General features: G+C 36.5%; 1 protein-coding gene across 1 annotated transcript in view; it reads left to right on the top strand.

Annotated features, from left to right (window-relative positions):
• Nucleotides 1-18,935, top strand: part of NRAP (nebulin related anchoring protein) — a 50,502-nt gene that overhangs the window by 6,542 nt on the left and 25,025 nt on the right. Inside the window, exons 8-20 of the mRNA XM_017803896.1 lie at nt 167-274; nt 1,775-1,879; nt 4,360-4,464; nt 6,341-6,457; nt 8,181-8,285; nt 9,211-9,318; nt 10,019-10,123; nt 12,496-12,594; nt 13,104-13,208; nt 14,814-14,921; nt 15,740-15,841; nt 16,350-16,547; nt 16,770-16,874. Coding sequence (XP_017659385.1) covers nt 167-274; nt 1,775-1,879; nt 4,360-4,464; nt 6,341-6,457; nt 8,181-8,285; nt 9,211-9,318; nt 10,019-10,123; nt 12,496-12,594; nt 13,104-13,208; nt 14,814-14,921; nt 15,740-15,841; nt 16,350-16,547; nt 16,770-16,874 — 1,470 coding nt within the window. The remainder of the gene's footprint in view (nt 1-166; nt 275-1,774; nt 1,880-4,359; nt 4,465-6,340; nt 6,458-8,180; nt 8,286-9,210; nt 9,319-10,018; nt 10,124-12,495; nt 12,595-13,103; nt 13,209-14,813; nt 14,922-15,739; nt 15,842-16,349; nt 16,548-16,769; nt 16,875-18,935) is intronic.

Here is an 18,935-nt window from a genome sequence, read left to right on the forward strand (position 1 = left end):
CGTGTAGTTAAAGACTACGTTGCAAAGATTCAGACTTCATGGTTCATCCTCCTTTTGGTGGATGACAGCCATGGAGTGCCTGACTTTGCAACTTTGAAAATTGACTAAGTGTGCAATCAAGATACATTTGATCTAATTGCTCCTGAACTATCTTGAATTTTTGCAGTTGAAATACACAGAAGACTTTGAAGAACGGAAAGGAAAAGGCAGCTTTCCTGCTATGATCACTCCAGCTTATCAAATAGCCAAGAGAGCAAATGAACTAGCTAGTGATGTAAGTGTCCAAAGCAAAGTCTCTTCTGGGGAAGAGAACAGTAAATTGTCATACAAATTTTGGATTAAAACATTTACTGGTAGAAATTCCACGAGCATTGTGGAGTTATGTTAGCAGTGCACTTCACACACAGATTTTCCAGTGACTGTCTCTTCTTGCAGGGACAAAGCTGAGTTTTATGCACAAAAAGAGGCATTTGTGAATCAACACTCTGGATTTTTGTGGGCAAAAATGTCCCCTTTACCCAGCCTCATGTTGCATACAGCTGAGAAGAACAACAATAACGAGTCAGCTGGAGCTCTTTTGATTTCCTTCTGCCCAACTCAGTATGAGTTATGAAGTCCGAAGTGCAGCTCTTTTACACAGTCACAATATTTCTGGGTGACCTTTTATTGGGGGAGGGCTGTGTTTGCAGAGCTCTGCTTTGCATGTATTTCTATGCTCTGAGTGGATCCTTACTGTTCATTCTCCTATTCCTGCCTTTGTGCTGTTGCAGGAGGAGGCTTGAATATGAACTTAAGAAACTGCCTTTACACAAACACATGACATAGATACACACACAAGCACATGGCACGGGTATAGATTTATAAACTATAGCTTTCTACTCCACTCATTTTACTCTCCTTACTTTTTCATGGTTTTTTTTTTAAACTCTTTGGTATACTGATCTTTATTGGCTTTCTTTTCCTTTCCAAACATAACAAAACCACAACACCACTGTACTCTCAAATAAACATTGTAAAAGGACGTCAGTATTGCTTCAAAATATACAGTTAATTGTGCTTTGTTATTGGAAACTGAAAGAAAGGCTCTTTTTGTTGGAGAAGATAATATATTGTGCTAACCTGATGGAAGTGAATTTAAAACATTATTAAGAGTCATTGAGGAAAATAAGAGGAGATCTGTAATTCTGAAGGCGAAAGCAAGTGACTCTTAAAAAATTTGCCTTTGATCTGTGGAAAACCGTTCATTTTTTATCAGCAAACACACATGGTGATTAAAGGGCAGCATCAAGTACAGGCATTATTTTGACTTCAGCAAAGATAGTGCAAATCTTGGTCTAAACTTGAAGGATGCTTAAAATTCCCTTGATTATTGTGGAGATCAGCATCTTTCAGAAACAAATGCATTTATTGATGGTGTTCAGGTGACTCTCTGGTAAAAAAGTTCACTGTGGTAACCATGAAACTATGTTACAATCAGTTCTATTTTTTTAAACTGCTGGAGCATCAGGGATTAACCACTGACAAGCAGGTGGTGCTGAACACACTGGGTTGAAATGGTAAGTCCTATGTTCCTAGTGCATTACTAAAAAGGACATCACTAGTTTTGTTTTTATACCTTCAAGCAGCATATTTGACTTGGGTAGATTGGTGGCAATGAGAATTTTGACAATCCTATATTGGCAACATGTGCATGTCATTGATTGTTATTTATTATGCAGCATCTGTGTACCAGACTAAACTCATGCAGATTATTCATTTCCTTTTTTCCTGTTAGGTAAAGTATCATCAAAGATACGAAAAAGAGATCAAGGGAAAAGCCAGTCATATAGCTGGAACAGATGTTACTTCTGCAAGAGAAAATGTAGATCAGTATGGCCAGGTATGCAACATCCAAGAGATAACCCTGCTGATGTTGATCATTACTACAGCTGATTGCTCCAGAATTTAGAAACTACAGTGAGACCTATTTTCATGTTGTTTTCCTGTATGAGAAAACAAGGTCTCGAAGGAAAGGGTGTTGTGCGACAGCACCATACTCCTAACGTGTAATATATTTGGTATTGGCTCTTAAAAGGTGAAACCACAAGGTGCATGCACTGTCTCTGCCTGACCCTTGTGGTAGAGTCATTCCAAGAGGTGGGCCTTACCAACAGCTCTAAATACCTGTGAGCAGCACTAAATCTCTTAGATTTTAGCTCTTCTACAGAAGGGATATTATGAGCCTGACAAGCTGTAGTTCTGTATTTGTGGAACCAAATAGGCTTTAGTTCTGTTTTGGTCTGTGGGATTTGTTTTGCTTTTGTTTAATTTTTAAGGAAATATAGTTGGTTTTCTGGTCTCCCAAAATGCATGCAAAGTTCTATTCCAATTAAATTAGGGAAATAGCACAGCTAAACAGAGCTGAATACAGCTAAAGGGAACTTGAAAGAAATTGAATAGTGTTCTTGTATAAAGAAAACTATATGGTTAATCTTAGGGGTTTTTGTCCTAGCTCCTCAGTAGATCCATATACTTCAGAGAAATGAAGGAACAGGGATTGTATTACCCTAAAATATTTGGGATTTTACATCTCTTCCCTTCTGTCCAAATCTACGTCTAGTAATCTGTGAAAAGCAAACCATCCTTGAAGAATATGAGTTTAGAATTGTAGCGATAAAGCCTTCAATTAGTTTCTATCTTTTGAACTACTACAAGTTTTAATAAGAATAAACAAATAAAATGAATTTGAGAAGGCACTAATTACATTTTCAAGCATTAGAATGCTTCTGTCTTTAGAATTGATTTAAGTTTTTTTTCTTTGAAAGTGTCTTTGAAACTTCAGTCACAGACTTCAAATTCAATTTGAGTTTTAATCTTCATAGATTGGATACTGATATTATTAGTCAAATAACATAGAGTCACTGAAATTAATGAATCTTTCTGAGTAAATTGTGACTTATGATGGGCAAAGGGATTAGATTTCTAACTGTTGAGATCATTTGGTACATATATATATAACACGAGACAATTTAAGTAACCTTACTGTAAAATTCCTGTGTGCTAAGCACCAGTTTTGTTTGTGCTTAAAAATCTTAGAAGTGGCTAGAATAATTTTCTTAACATTGGAAATACTGTTTTGTAATATGAACAATATTAGACATTACATAAAAATTTATTTGAGAAAGAAGAAAAAGACTGATTAGTTTGAAGAATTCAAACTCATGAATGGTATTTTAAAAAACCAACTCAGCTGATTATTCAAGGATATTTTGTATTTTCTATGCCTGTTTATAGAATAATTTAGGCGAGATAGCTATAATTACATTATATTATTCACAAACTTATGATATGACTTGTCTTACCATGTGATTGATGGTGCACAGAATGACCTGCAATGGATTGTTTTGCACTGAGAATTCACGAAATGGATATCCCAAATATTTATAGTTTTTCCTATATGTGCTCTCTCTGACATTCTTGACATGCCACATATTATATTTTCACTTAAGCTGCCTCTTTACTATAAAGGACTTACAAAATATTGCAGAGAAGACATATTACAGTGTATCTTACTTGTTTGTGTATTTACCATATTCTCCCCTGATCTTACCATAGAAAGCTTTGGAGTGACCATTGGGCACTACCATTTGGAAAAAAGCTTGAGTATTTTGTTACTAAATTATCAAAAGGGTTTTCAAACTGTCAAACATTTACACAAAAATTTATCTATAGATAGATTTAAGAGCATTAATTTCACAACAATTGTTTTTTTCTAAATCAAGCAAATGGCATTATAACTCCCTAAGGAGTTTGCCATTTTAATATCTAGGTATTTATGCCTCATTAATTAATCCCTCTTCAAAATATGTCACTGCATCAGAGAAGTTTTATTTTGGGTCAGTTATGATGTGAAAAATGGCCATGGAAAGATCATGCGACCTCTGTAACACCACAGAGGAAGGCTGACCCTACGTTAAACTTGTTAAGTATAAGCAGATCTCCTGTCTGCCCAAACCATTAGGTATTTTTATAATATTTGAGGGAAACGCGTTGACACAGAGAGAGGCAAGTAGATATCATCTCTGTAAGAAATGAGGTGAGATTAGAAGATGTATATCATTGTATACTTGAATGCTGTCTTGACCACAGCTAATATCTACCTAAAGTTCTCTTGCAATGAAGCACAACTAATTTTACAGGGGTAATTATTTTAACAGATAATTTTATTCTTACATTTAGTAATTTTATTATATTTTTAATTTGAAAAGAAATCATTGAAGCAATGAACCTTCCTACTAACAAGGTCTACGGGGCTTTGTAGTATCACCCATGGCCCCACCTGCTCATGTATGATGAGTAAACAGTATGAATTTTCTTCAGGGATATATGGATGAATTTGAAGAACGCAGAGGGAAAGGAAGCTTTCCTGCTATGATCACTCCAGCTTATCAAAATGCCAAGAAAGCAAATGAATTGGCAAGTGATGTAAGTATGAAACCTGAATCAATACAATTCATAAACAATTAAAAACAGCAGTTTGTCAGAGCAGTGCCTGGGAGGGGAATGCTAAAATTACACTTGAGAAGTAAACAAAAATGACATTTCACTGCATTGCTGGGAACTGAATGGCTCAGGGGATTAATAATATCCATTAATAGAAGGGGGCACAGCTCCAACTTGCATGAGGGAGGAGATGGATGTAGCAACTAATGGGGATCCCTACTGTTAGGTTCACCCTCCTGGCAAATCTGCACCTGTATTATTAATGAAACCTTCAACTGCCTTAATCATCCTGTGGACTGCTGTGGTATTCCCAGTAGTGAATAAATGGAGGATGAATGAACTGTACTGGTTTTGATATTTTGATGTATCATGCCTCTAGCACAAAGCAAGTCATAGGAAGGAAAAGAAACCATAGAGTATGACACTGTCACTTCACTAAAGTGAACTTATTTCTAGGCTGGGGATTTTTAGTTTTGAGTGGTAAACTAAAGACTTGGCTAAAAGGTGGTGATGTGTGATTCTTGCATACAGCCCATCCATTAAAGAGCCTCAGTCCTGTTTGAGGAGACTGTTTCTGGCAGTGGCAAAACACGGATCAGTCTGTAGGTCACTACCTTCTGACTGCTCTGAAGGGTTCCTGTGAATGACAACCTTTGTAGTGTGGACACCTGTCCCCCATGGGGTTGTCTGAGCTGATGAGCTCAGTCTGTTTTCTGGGGAGCTAACAGATGGTTGAGTCTTTCAGCTTGCATTAGCCTGGACCAGATGTGAGTAGTGAACTAGAGTGAAAGGATCAGTCATGTTCTGTTACCTGAGCTTATGACTGAGAGAATATAAAAAACTTTAAATCCTCTGTGACAATCCCTATTTTGTTTAAACATGGAATATTTAACCTTTCCAGATAAAGATGGCGGTTTCATAGGTTTTCGAAATGTTAATGATCAGTAGTTTCCTTATTAGTTTGTAATACTTGGAATGAGAAGGAGGATTGGTTCACGGAGGTAAAATTTGCACACTAAAGTTCTTATCAAGCTGCCTTACTGCTTTAAAGCTGGAGAAACTATGTGCAGGCTTGGAAAATAAAAACCCCAAACACTTTGCACTTCAACACACATAAAATAATTCAATATTTTGTAAATTATGAATCCTATTTTTGAAGCAGTAACATAAGATGTAGATCATAAAGCATCTCCTCCTATGCAAGAACTACTGAAATATATTCCCAACAGGGGTTTTGCTGGACAAAGTTTGGCAAAAGGACAACATATGTATTATCTCTTTTCACCCATCCGAGCCCAATTTAAGTCAATAACCTGATGTCTAAATTAAATTAACAAGTCCCTTATTTCAATCTCTATTTGGTAGAGAAATACAAGTCCCCTAAGAACACTAAGAGTGCAAAAATGTGCAGCTGTTTTAAAAAGCTGGTTTCTACAAAAGGAAAAGTTTGCAGAACATCTGATGACCATCTGCAGTTCTCTGACTAGAGGTCTAAAATCGAAGTACTGAGAATTAACTTCAGTAATAGAAGAACAGATGAGCTCCAACCAGTCAATAGCCAAGAACCTGCTAGTTATCTATTCAAACTATGAATAACAACCAGTGTTGTTCAAATTATGTATAAAATGGATTAAAAAAAATGCTCTCTAGTAAAATATCTTGACAGGGATTTTAGGGCTGTGGGGTTATATTTGGGTTATTTCAGGAAGTAAGTACTTGCAGTGATTCAACTTAGCAATTTCCATTTACTTATCAAAGCAAGAATAGGAAAAATCTTATCCTGACTCATGAAGCGAGTCTAAATAGTAATAATGAGAAAGTAGACATCTATTTTATAATTTTCCCTACTTCTTTTCAGATAAAATACAAGAAAGATCTTTCCAAGATGAAAGGTGCAGCTCACTTTCACTCCCTAACGGCTGAAGACAACCTAGTTCTTAAACAAGCCCAAAGTGTTAACAAGCTTGTCAGTGAGGTAAGGAATCAATCTGTTAACAAGTTCGAGAGCAGCTCATACAAACATTTGTGTCTGATGAGTAAGGACTACAAATATAAAAAGATGTTGTTCTTACTGCACTGTATGCAACAAAAATCATCTGTGTGTGGCACAGCAACTGGAGAGAAAAGTTCAAGAACAGATCTTCAGATGCTGTTTCCTGGCCTTTCCAATGATCTGCATGAAAACATGGGAAACTAACGCCAGGAGGGTATTTCTAATTTTGACCACATGAAGAATAGAAATCTGAAAAAAAACCCCAAACCTGAATTGTGCTCTTAATGTGCTATTAAATATAACCACAAGTGCTTTAGGATGACTTGTGTGTGTACCTTAGAGTATTTAAAAAAAAGTTTTTCTATTAATTAAAAAATAACATGAACAAAGCCAAAATTCATACCATACTGTTAATGCAGATTTCTGTTTTCTTCCATAATGTGAAAACCTGTGAGTTACTGATAATTGATTCTTTTTCTGCTTGGCAAGGGAAGATTGCTAGAGAATTCTCAGTAGATTCTGAATTATTAATTTATTTATAGTGTCATATCAGCTATAAAGCTGTTAATAAATGTGAGTTTCTAGAACTTCCCCATGGCAGTTTTAAAAACTTATACTCTTGAGATGTCAAAGTATAAAACCTTCAATAATGAAAAACCCCTGGAACTAGGACTAGAAGGGGCCTCCTGGGCCAATGATTCCTGGTTCCTGCTGTTTTGACACAGTATCATAATATCCTCCTCTTCTAATTCCTAGCCTACATTTATTCCTGTCCACTTTATTACTCCTGTGTTTTGTGCTAACATTGCCTTTTAGTTTAAAAAGTTCCTCTCCCTGCATGACTACCTTTTTGAGATGTTTACAAATATATAATTTTCTTCTCTCTGCCTTTGATTTCTTAGACTAAGCAAGCTAAATTCTTTTTGTCTCTCTCAGTCTGTCACTGCAGCTGTTACAGGCTGAGTACACATTCCTTAAACAGGAAGGATTATTAGAGTACATAAGTTCTTGATGAGGTCTTGCTGGAACCTGGTACATAGCACATGTAATTCCCAGTGCCTGCTCAAAGGTCTCCACATGGCTGTGTTACTTTTGCACCTTGACTTCTTTCTGTGGTCATCCTACACATGAACAATTTTCTCTTTCTTAGCCTTTTCAAGTGATGAGCTCTTGTAGCTGAAATTTTTATGACTACTCCCCATATATATAAAATTCTACATTGCTGAATTTAGTCCCATTTCCAGTAACCCTTTTAATATCACCCCCGATATCCTACTTCGGAGCAAAGGTACTTGATGAAAATATCAAACCTGTTCTGTATTTAAACTTACTCTGAAGGATTCTTCTGATAAACTTTCCCCTGTTCAATCCTTCCTGCTTTTTCTTTTTTTCATTTGCTCCATGCTAACCTTAAAATTCCTTTGTTTGTCATTGTTTTTGTTAATAATTTTCCTCATGTCACTGTCTCATACACTTTGCAGAGGTCCAAATGGATGGAATTGTTTGCATTTCTTTTGCTTATAAAACGAGAACTGAGTATATGAAAATTCTCCTCATATTAATATTCATCATATGCCATCTGATGAAAACTGTGTATCAAAATCTCAGAAGAGTTGGTCTGGCTAATAAAAATTGTGTGAAGGAACTTGACAGAGCAGATTAAGGTTTCACTGTATCTTCCCCTTTTGCATTTTTTTTTAATAAGGTGGAGTACAAGAAGGATCTTGAAAACAACAAAGGCTACAGCATGAACTACTGTGATACTCCACAATTCAAGAATGTGAGCAAGGTCTCGAAATTCACCAGTGATGTAAGTTTTCAGCACCTCGTGTGTGGCTTGCTTAACCTGGCAGCTACTGGAATCACAAGTCATCTGTGTGTGTGTGTTTCAGAGAAGCGTGCACTGGAAATGTGATTATAACTGATTTTTACCCATGTCTGTACAGCACCAATCCTAGTGTTTCCTGATGAATAACTGGGACTCATTTTAAATAGGTTTAAGAAAAGAACTTTTATGGTATATAGATGAGAGATTGCTTACAATGGACTGCTAATCTAGAGAAGTAGCTGTCAGTTATTACTGTTTTCTGTCATAATTATTATTTCTTTCATTGTGTGTGTCCATGTCCTGACTGGAAAGTTAGGCAGAAGGTACCTCACCAGAGTTCATGCCAGAGAGAAACATAATTACTGTGTTAAAGTAATCAGTGTTAATAATTATATAACTTGTATCTCATGATCATGAAATATAATTTTGTTTCATACTGCCTCCTACCATTTTCTGAAATCCCAGAAGAGCAAATCTTTTGCCATACAGTTTAGATGGTAGAGTGATTAATGTTTCTTGTCAAATTCCCCACTCTGGGCTTGGTGAAAGATGCACCAAAACAGCAACATTTTGTTTATTTGTTAATGTACCAATATTGCCTCCCTGGAACTTTTCCCTAGGATTTATTTCTGTTGCAATAATATGCAGCAATTGAATGCAGAGGTATCTTCTTTATGTGGCATCTGAGTGATACCAAGAACATGTAAATGACATCTTGTAAAACAGGAAACTCACAGAGGGGTTTTTTTAAAAATTTTTAAAGTACCAAGGTTGTGGACTAATGAGTTTCTGTATTGACACAACACTAGTAGACCACAGCTGAAATAATTTGTCTCCCTACTGTGAAATATGGAATAGTACAACTGAACATATTTTCTCAGAGTATTTTTGCTTTTTTTTTGTACAGCTTAAATACAAAGAAACCTACCAGAATGAAATGAAAGGTCATTATGTAGGCGTCGGCATGGACAAGCGAATGCTACATGCCATGAAAGTTGGCACATTGGCAAGCAATGTAAGTCTCTTTTAATCACACCTGGATGGTTGGTGCCTGCTTGTCTTTCGTTTTTTCCAGAATTAAGTTGATAGAAAACTTTAGATCATATTTTACTGGGGATCTGAAGAACAGACATGTTGGGAAGAGGGGAGATTCTGGAAACCCTTTTGTACTGATTTATAGCTCACTGTGTGGAAGAAGTTAAAATAAGAAATTTCAGTGATCTGGCAACATACTGAGATCCTTCGGTTTTCTTTGACATCAGTAGGATGCTGAAAGTTGTTTGTCACCACCCCCAGGGTCAGACCTTTGCTAAAAAAACAGTCTTTAATGAAGATTTCTGGATTCCAATTTAATTTACTGGGTTAGTCAAGAAGCTATTTCATTACATACCATTCCTTCAAGTACATTATTTACAAATCTGTAAGAAGCTCGAGAACTAAGCAGAAAGATAAAAGAGATGTGTCATAGGTGGAAGTTAAGTTAATGCTCCCACTGTTGGCATTGGATTAATTGAGGAGCTGAAAAAGAATCAATTAGTGGCTAAACTATGCAAATAATTTCATTTTCTTTGTCACTCATGACATTGAACTTACTTTGTTTCCTGCATTTAATATTAATATTATTGTTTCTCCTTTCCTCTTGACTGATTATTATTCAAACAAATGACAGCTGAAAAAAAAAGAATGATTTTTTTTTTGTTCTCCTTGTGTTTCAGATAGCCTATAAATCTGATTACAAACATGATGGTGTTGACTACAATTACCCAGCTACTCTCACTCCTTCATACCAGACAACAAGGAAGTTGGTCCCTTTGAAAGATGTAAATAATTTCATGTTTGGTTTGGTTTTTTTTTCCTATGACTTGCACAGCTCATCATCTCTCTGTAGGAGAGATTGTGATAAATTGTATGTGTCAAACAATGATTTAATCATGGGAGCAAACAGCTAGTGATAACAAAGTTAAAGCAAAAGCTGCAGTGTCAAGGGGTCTCAGAGGAGGAGGAAGTGCTGCCATGTCCTATTGTTGGCTTCAGTTCATCACAGATTGTACAGTGATGTGAAATGAGTGACTTCTGTCCTGTCCCTGCTCTGTGCTGCAAAAAGTCTCACCATCCTGGACAGCTTTAGCAACAGCATCAAGCACTGAAAGGATGCTGAGACTGAAATAGCCGTCTCATCCATTGTAAATTCTCTGAAGATACATGTTCCCCTTTGAAGGGGAACTAACTGGTCACATACATGTCCATAAGCCTGCAGTCCATGCAAAAGAGATGCCCTCTGTGCTTGGGGTTGAGTTCCTGATGGAAGGGGGTGAGGAAATTCATGTACTGCTGTGGTTATATATGTTCTACAGATAAATGGAGGATGGCAGACTGCACAGCATAACATACTTTCACCTCTCACAAGCATTAAAAGCTTGATTGATCTCATCTATGATTGGGAACTTAACCTGGGCCTTAGTTAGGATCATAGTCACTAGGCATCACGTATAAAATCAACAGGAAGAGAGCAGCAGCTGTGCAAGGTGTTTCTGACTACCTAAGATGTACATAACCTGTTTCTTGCCATTGAAATTGCAGAAAAAAACAGAAGCAATATGCCTTAGAGAGGTCATTAACATTAGATTAGACTTATCTGGGCATAAATACCTCTTCCAAGAAAGAGGTGGTAGCATGAATAGCCAGAACTGAGAACTCTCATGTTTTTGAGGAAGTACTTGATATACTGCAGCTGTAAGGTGAACTATTACCTCTTCAGTAGTAATTTCAGCTTTATCTTTGTGAAAGCTTAAAAAAGTAAAGTTCAAGGTTTGATTGCTTAGTGTTTGAGAGAACTGCATTCTTAAAGAATTCAAAGAAAGTATGAATTCATGTCTAAAATGTACAAAACCTTTCAGTACTACCTGTGACTCTACGATTCATGTCAGCATCTGAGTTTGAAACATGGAAATCAATTGGCCACAGACACTCAGTTGCACTTGTCATGATCATCATCTAGTATTTTGAAATAGTCCCAGGACTCGTCTGCTCCCTGATAACCAGCTTTGTTACTCTGAACTCTTTTAGGAATACAATTCTCTCACACACTAAGCAATCACAAGTAGCAATAAATGCATAGTTTCAGTTAAAAAGAAATGATCCCTTTCTGTGGATTTAAAATTCTCTCTGTCTCTGAGGAAGCTAATGAACTGTTTTAAGTACCTTGATCACTTTGGACCTGTGAGATAATTCAGCCCTTTCTTCCTAGTTTTTGCCATTCTGGCAGAATGAGCAAGTTTATGTGAGGATACCTGAAATAAGAAGGTTCTTATTAAAATAGTTTCAGTAACTCAAAGTCTCTAGAAATGTACTCCACTTTAATGGAAAAAAGTGCTCTTGAGAAATGAGTTCTACGCAATGGGATTTGCAATGTTTGCAAAGTGGTGATTAACTACAGTGAATATTAATTAAGGCCTACAGAGAATAATAATTGTGTTCTGTAGTATAGCACTGAGTTCTTTGGCAGCAACAGGTTTGAAAGAAAGCTTTGCTATGATTTTTTAATCTTGCATAATTTTGGGCTTCTTTAGCTTGTTATTGTTGCTACCATGTTAATTTGTTAGGAAAGTAGTGGACTCCAATCCTGATGGCTGATGTTAAAATTACTTTTCTTTGGTACCATATGTTTTTCTTTTCTCATCATCCACACAAAACTTTCACCACACAAAAAATTCTGTGATTAATTATTACAGTACAGCTCAGTAAAGAAAAAGGGTAAGAAAGTCCATTTGCTCTGTGCAGTATTACACTGGACAGACCTCTTAATAGACAGTTATAGTATTCCTTGTCTGAGAAAGATAAAAATGGACTAAGTGATGGTTAAGAATACCAGTCTTACAGCAGTGTTTTGGGGAACCAGCTAGTGCTGCATCTTTTTAAGAATTTGTGGGTTTGATGGGGAGAGGTTATAAGGAACTTCATTTTCAAGGTGGGATAAAAACTGTGATCTCAGACTAGGAAATTTTCAGAGCATTAGCTCAGATCTAACCCAAAAGATCCTGACATTTTTCCTCATCTCAGTTTATTACGGTTTAAGTAATGTTTTATCCAGAGTGTTATTTAACAAAACTTTGTCTATTCAATCTCTCACTTTCCAGTCTGACCATTTTGTCCTTTATTAAATCTTTTTTTTTTTAATTTTATCTTAAATTAGGTAAATTACAGGCAAAGCATAGACAAGCTGAAGTACAGCTCTGTTGCCAACACTCCACAAATTGCTCAAGCCAAAATAAATGCGCAGCAGCTCAGTGATGTAAGTTCTGTCATCATTAGCCACCATCATTTATTAGAATTATGAGATAATTTGATTTCAGACCATTTATAGTTCATCAGCAGATTTATAGCAAAAACAAGAGTACATACTGAATGAAATCACTTCCAACCATATAGCAAGCATAACAGTAGGTCTAATGCTTGTCTCCATTTTTAAGATTTGTGTTAGTGTGCTTTGTTAGGAATTTATCTCCTGTGTATTTATTAATGCATGGTTTTTAATAATATCTTTTGTACTTATAGATAATCAGTAGCTCTTCCATTTATAGAATAATGTTATGCTTCCTACTAATTAGGTTAGAAGTTATGAAGTTATGAAGTTATAATTGCCTTATTGCCCTCATATTTACATCAGCCATACTTATGAGAGTATCTAGACTGTGTGGCACTAATGGCCTTAAATTTAACAGCAATCAATCAGTCTAATGGTCGTATTTTTAGTGAGTTAAAAATAACTAAGATTCTTGTTGACCTTTTCAATATATGCAGTTGAACTACCGAGCTGAGTATGAGAAGACCAAAACAAACTACACTCTGCCTCAGGATGTACCTCAGCTAGTGAAAGCAAAAGCCAACGCTGAGTTATACAGTGAGGTAGGTCAAGCCACTTGGAAATGTTGGCATTCATGATGCTGTTAACAGATAGAAATGAGTATAAATATAAACATGATGATACTGTTTCTGAAAGCATTTAGCATTTATCATCCATCTTTATACTAAACAACATGAAATATGGTACCCAGAATAGATAGGAATCCAATCTCAAGGACAGTGAAACCACTAGACTTTTTTTTTCAAGACATTTTCAGATGATTTGAATTTCTTTAGTAAATCAGTATTCACAAAATTAACTGCTTCTGAGGTGATGTTTGCATGAAGAACCAACATTTTCACAGTTCTAATAACTCGAAGCCCACTGAAGTCAGTGAGAAGAAACAATGACTTCAGCAAACTTGAATCAAGCCCACTGTTGCTACCATTCATAATTCATGACAATATATAACGATTCACTGAGAGACTTGAGTGCTAAAATGAAGTGCTTGCAGGAAAAATTGATCTTCTATTTTATTTTTAAAGCATTTTTCAAGCCTCCATTGTTGTAGATAGTTTTGGAGGGCAAAAAACCCAATAAGATAAATAAGTGGAAAATGAGAAAAACACCTCCAAACATTCCTGGTGTGACTTATTTTTTAGCCAGTTTCATAATTTTTCATGGTTGTGAGTTGACCTTACTGGAAGATTTTCATATCTTGTGTTCTTCCCCTAAGTTTTATTTGCAGTGGTGCAAATAAAAAGTTGCAGTGGTGGAGAGTTGTGGAGCATCACCCTTTGTGGCTATGATGTGTTGGGATGCATGCTCATTGTTAGAAACTGGTAAAATATAAACATACAAGAAGCCAAATCCAGAAACTGGGGCTTCCTGGAGGCTTCATTAGGTGCATGCATACTATGCATGAAGGCATACTTGATCCTGCTCTACTGGAATTTCAAGTGGAATCTTGAAAAAGAGCTTAAAAAATATTCCTTTAACTTCCACTAACTTTCAGAAGTTAAGCACATGATTGTCATGCATTTAATCTACATTTGTGGTTTGTGTGGCTCATGAGTGTGATTTCGAAGAAAATCTGATCGTAAGGGCTGCTCCACTGAGCTGTGCTTCACATTGTGGAGTGGTCTCAGAGCACACAAGCTGAATGCAGCCAAACTGAAAGATGCTCTCCAGCAGCTCATATAAAGAACTGCAGCTACAAATATGCATTCGGTGCATGGGACCTGACTAGTTCTAGTTTGGGGAGTGGGAATGAAAAATCCTGAAATGGGCAGTGCGACATTTGATTCTTAGCACCAGCTGCTCTGTCCTATAGATCAGCTCCTGTAGGTCTACACTACTTGCATAAGAAGACATAACCAGAGGCACTTTTGAAAAACCTTCTCTCCCCTGTGTCTGTTTGAAAATGAGAACTGTTGGTGCATGTTCTTGAATTTAAAGTGCCTGTAAACTCCAAGAAAAAAAAAATTCTCGACTCAATCCTGGACAATTAATTAGCTCAAAATGATAATGAACTGTGACTTAAGAATATTCCAGTTTGTGGACTGAGCATTTTTAAACTTCTGTTTTGCTCTTAATAATTTTCATGTTTCTTTGAAGCTCTTGTGTGTTTATGTGTTAGTGATATATTGCTGTCTTTCCTTTCTCAGATTAAGTACAAAGAAGGCTGGGAGAAGAGTAAGGGCCGGGGCTTTGAAATGAAACTTGATTCTCTGCCTTTACTTGCTGCCAAAGCTTCAAGGGATCTTGCCAGTGATGTATGTTATATTTAGTTACCTAGGAATTATTCTTTATATGTCTCTATAGCCCAGGGAAATAAAGCTTAGCTGGCTTCATCTGGATTTTTAAGTCCTGCGTTTGGTTGTCCGTCTTTCTCACTGGCTAATGAAGAGTTGGAAACTTTCTCAGATTCTGCTATCAAATTTCACTCTCTGAAAATTACTTTCTATTAAATCAAGTGTACAGAGCAAAGCAAAATTTGCACAATAGCCCCATAGTCAAATTCAGTGTTTTGAATTGTTTATAGCCTCAAAATTGCTGTTATCATTCACTGCAAAGGGAATGCATATTTCTTTAATCTGCTTCTTTAACATAAACAGATGTATGTAAAAAACTTTCCAAACAAAATCTTTCTAAACAACTTATATCATGGTTCTTACCCTTTGGAGAGGCAGAAAAGGCAGAAACTTTTTTTGCAGCTGGAAAGTGTTCAGCAGTGATGGAGATTATGAAATCTCACCTCATTAAGAAAATCAAATCTTGAATTCCTTGCTTGAATTGATCTCTTATCTTTGCCTTTAAGAACCAGATAATTTAGCTAATCAGAAGACTTAAAGTTTTTAAGCATATCCTCCTCAGAGGACTGAGCCTTAAAGAATGAGGTTAAACACCTCTTAAATGAGACCAGCTTTGTACCTCTGGAATTTCTGAGAAAATCTAGGAAATCTGAAGTGTCAAAGTGAGAATCAGATTAAGCCCTTCTAAATTTTTACCATCCAAATCATTATTGAAAAACATATTGCTTATCTCTCGAGTAATAGGAAATGTCCTTTGACTTGAATTATTTTTTTCACAGGTTAAATATAAAGAAGAATATGAAAAAACAAAAGGAAAAGCAATTGGAACCAAAGATTCAAGGCTTTTGCACTCTCTGCAGGTGGCCAAGATGTTTAGTGAGGTAAATTATTCCTCTTACTCCAAAGATGTTTTTCATAATTATGAATCTTTCAGCAGCAATATGCAGTCTACCACTGTTACTGCTTTCACTGTAAGAAATTGTTGGAAGCATTTAACAAGATTGGTTTCCTTCCTCCCTCTGTTAATCTGCAGTGATTGCACAGTATATTTGTTCTCATAGGACATTTTGGGTTATGGTGTCCTTATTTTGGGGCAGGAAAATAATACCCCATTAAGACCTCAATATTAAAAGAAATCATATTAAAACCACAATATTAACATATCTACATAGAACTTTCAAGTCAAGAAAGGTATGTTTAAAAGTAGGATGTAATGTGATAGAGAAAATTCATGCTGGCATCTGATTTGCCCCTTATAGGAGCTGATTTCTACATGTGTTTGGGGTTTTTTTCCTTAATTTGCACAAGGACCCAAACAAGAGTGGTGATTTAAGACAGCTTTGCAATTTACTGATACAAACAACTTATTTTCATTCCTTCTATTTCTAGATTGCCTACAAAAAAGATTTTGAGGCGAGTAAGGCCCATTTCCATCTGCCTATGGATATGATAAACCTGAGACATGCTAAGAAGGCTCAGGCACTTGCTAGTGACTTAGATTACAGAAAGAGACTCCATGAGTACACAGTGCTTCCAGAGGATGTGAAGACCAAATGGGCAAAGAAGGCTTATGATCTCCAGAGTGATGTAAGATGATGTACACTCAGCTTAAATGTTACAAGCAGTAAGAGGGCTTATAGAATTTTTCCATTTCATGTTAGTTCTCATTTCATATCGACGCTGTCTGATTGTACTGTGACTTTTTAAAATGTCTTTGCAATGTCTTTGAAACTGGAAAGGTTGCACATGTTCACTTGGAAATATTATACCTGTGGATCTTGTGCCAGTAAATGTAATTTTCCCCTACAGCTTCAATATAGGGCAGATCTGATGTGGATGAAAGGAGCTGGGTGTATCACAGAAGGAAGTCTTAACATACAACAAGCCAAAAAGGCAGGAGAATTGGTCAGTGAGGTAAGCAAAATGCTCAGGATTCTGCCTGTTCTAAGGTTTATGCACATTCGTACCACTGCAATACATGGAATAGGTAAGGAATTCCTAATAAGGAATAACTGATAGATGGTAAAACTGATGAACATCATTTAGTTATTCTATCGTTTAGGAGTTCTTCGGTTAAAGATTAAAATTATGTTTTCCCATTACATGATTATTGTATCAATTTGTGAGGCAGAAGTCCCCATAGTTGTGCTTCCACCTCTTTTCACTCACCCACGCATGGAGCAGAACAGCATTGAATTTCCTATGGCACATGCTACATGAAGAGCACAGAGGTTTTAAGGAGTAATATTGAAAAATTAGATATTTGTTAGCCGTGCTTGAAAATTTCCTTACTCTTTAGCAAGTAAGGGCTGTGACTTCAGTGGCAGCTTCAGCTTTTGCTGATTTTCGTTACATTCTCTTGATTAATTCATGGTTTTGCACTGCCATTAACCTTATGGAAGTATACTTCCTGAGCTGCTTAGCTATGGTTGAGTTGTCTCACTAGTGCCAGGAAAAATAGAGGACAGAGAGAAGAATAAATTAGGGGAAGTTTGACAAGAAGGATGAAATATCTCTTAGTTCTGGAAGAAGAAACAGAAGCCAGTTAGTTACTGGGGATCACATTCTGATACCTTGGGTCTCTGACATCCTCTCACTACTTCTGCAAGGGGAAAAAAAACCAAACTTAGAAACAAAAGAAGAGCAGCTACTCTCAGATCTGGTGCCTTGCTAGGGACAGACTGACATCTGCTGCTGGGGGGTGCAGTAGTAATAATCACTTCCACAAATATTAATCCATAATGATCTGCCTTTAAATTCCAGTGCCGTGTAAGGCCAAGTGATGGCTGACAGTCACTTAAACTGGAGACTGGTGGATATTATTTGAGAGATCTCTACTGCCATACAAAGCCTGGCATTTTGTCATTTCTTTGCAGAATGTCACTACATTGTGTTCCATGCAATGTGACAAAACATGCTGGTTTTAATCTGCCTCCCTCCCTTCCAGGTTCCTAAAATAAAGCTATGAGCACCTCTTTGAAGTGCTGCATGCTTTTTTAACTTCTGTTTTGTGTTCCCCTAGCAGAGACACAGTGTAAACTGATCTGTTCACCCATCAGTTCAAACAGAAGAATTTCTCTCCTGAAATGCTGAATAATGAAAAAAAAAAATGCATTTAAACCCTTTCTAGATGAAATGCCCCACTTCATGGTTAGAATAAGAATTTGACTAAAGTATACAAAAAGTGTTTGCTTGGTCTCCCCTATCATGCTGTGGTCTTGAAATATAGTGCTGCATTTCCTTGTACTATGACAAAGATAGAAAGAGATGCTTATCCCACTCTCACGAGTGATGCAGAATGCTGAGGCAAAGACATTGATTACAGACAGGTTTGATCTAAAGCCTGATGAAGGCTGTTGAAGTTTTCTGTTCCCTTTGGTATGTTTCAGATGTAAAACAAAAATTAAAAAGGAATAAAAGTAAGGTTAGTCTCACTTACCAAACTAAAACTCTTAGTCTCTACACACATTTGTCCATTCAAATAGATTTTATATAAGTGCTGGTACCAGAAGAAGAATATAGGAAAATGTTTTTTCCCATAGCCAAGACTTGAGCCTTAAGGAGGCCTCTCATAGCTGTTGGCCACAGAAAGGCTTGACTGCAGTGTCTATGCTGAGCTCTGCTTTGAAAAGAACTGTGACATGGTGGGGAAGAGTTTGAATTCAAATTACTTTCAGGACACTGAAATTACTTGCTCTAATTTAATTTTTATCTTAATAATTTAAAAATATCTCAGTAGCATATGTTCAGTGATTTGAACCACACATGCACATGCTTGGGAAGCCTCATGGAAGAAAATGAGATACTAATACGGACTATGTGGCTTATGAGCTCTCTTGGGTCCTGACTTAATCATACCCAGTTTGTGAACCCCAGTCATTGGCTGGTGTGCAACCTAGGTCTTATAAGATATGTAGATAGTACATCTGGCACCAAAGAGTATCCATGCTTGGAGTGTCAGCAACAATGCATTTG

This window comes from Lepidothrix coronata, unplaced genomic scaffold (assembly GCF_001604755.1).
Source record: "Lepidothrix coronata isolate B3197 unplaced genomic scaffold, Lepidothrix_coronata-1.0 Scaffold8, whole genome shotgun sequence".
Classification (NCBI taxonomy): Eukaryota; Metazoa; Chordata; class Aves; order Passeriformes; family Pipridae; genus Lepidothrix; species Lepidothrix coronata.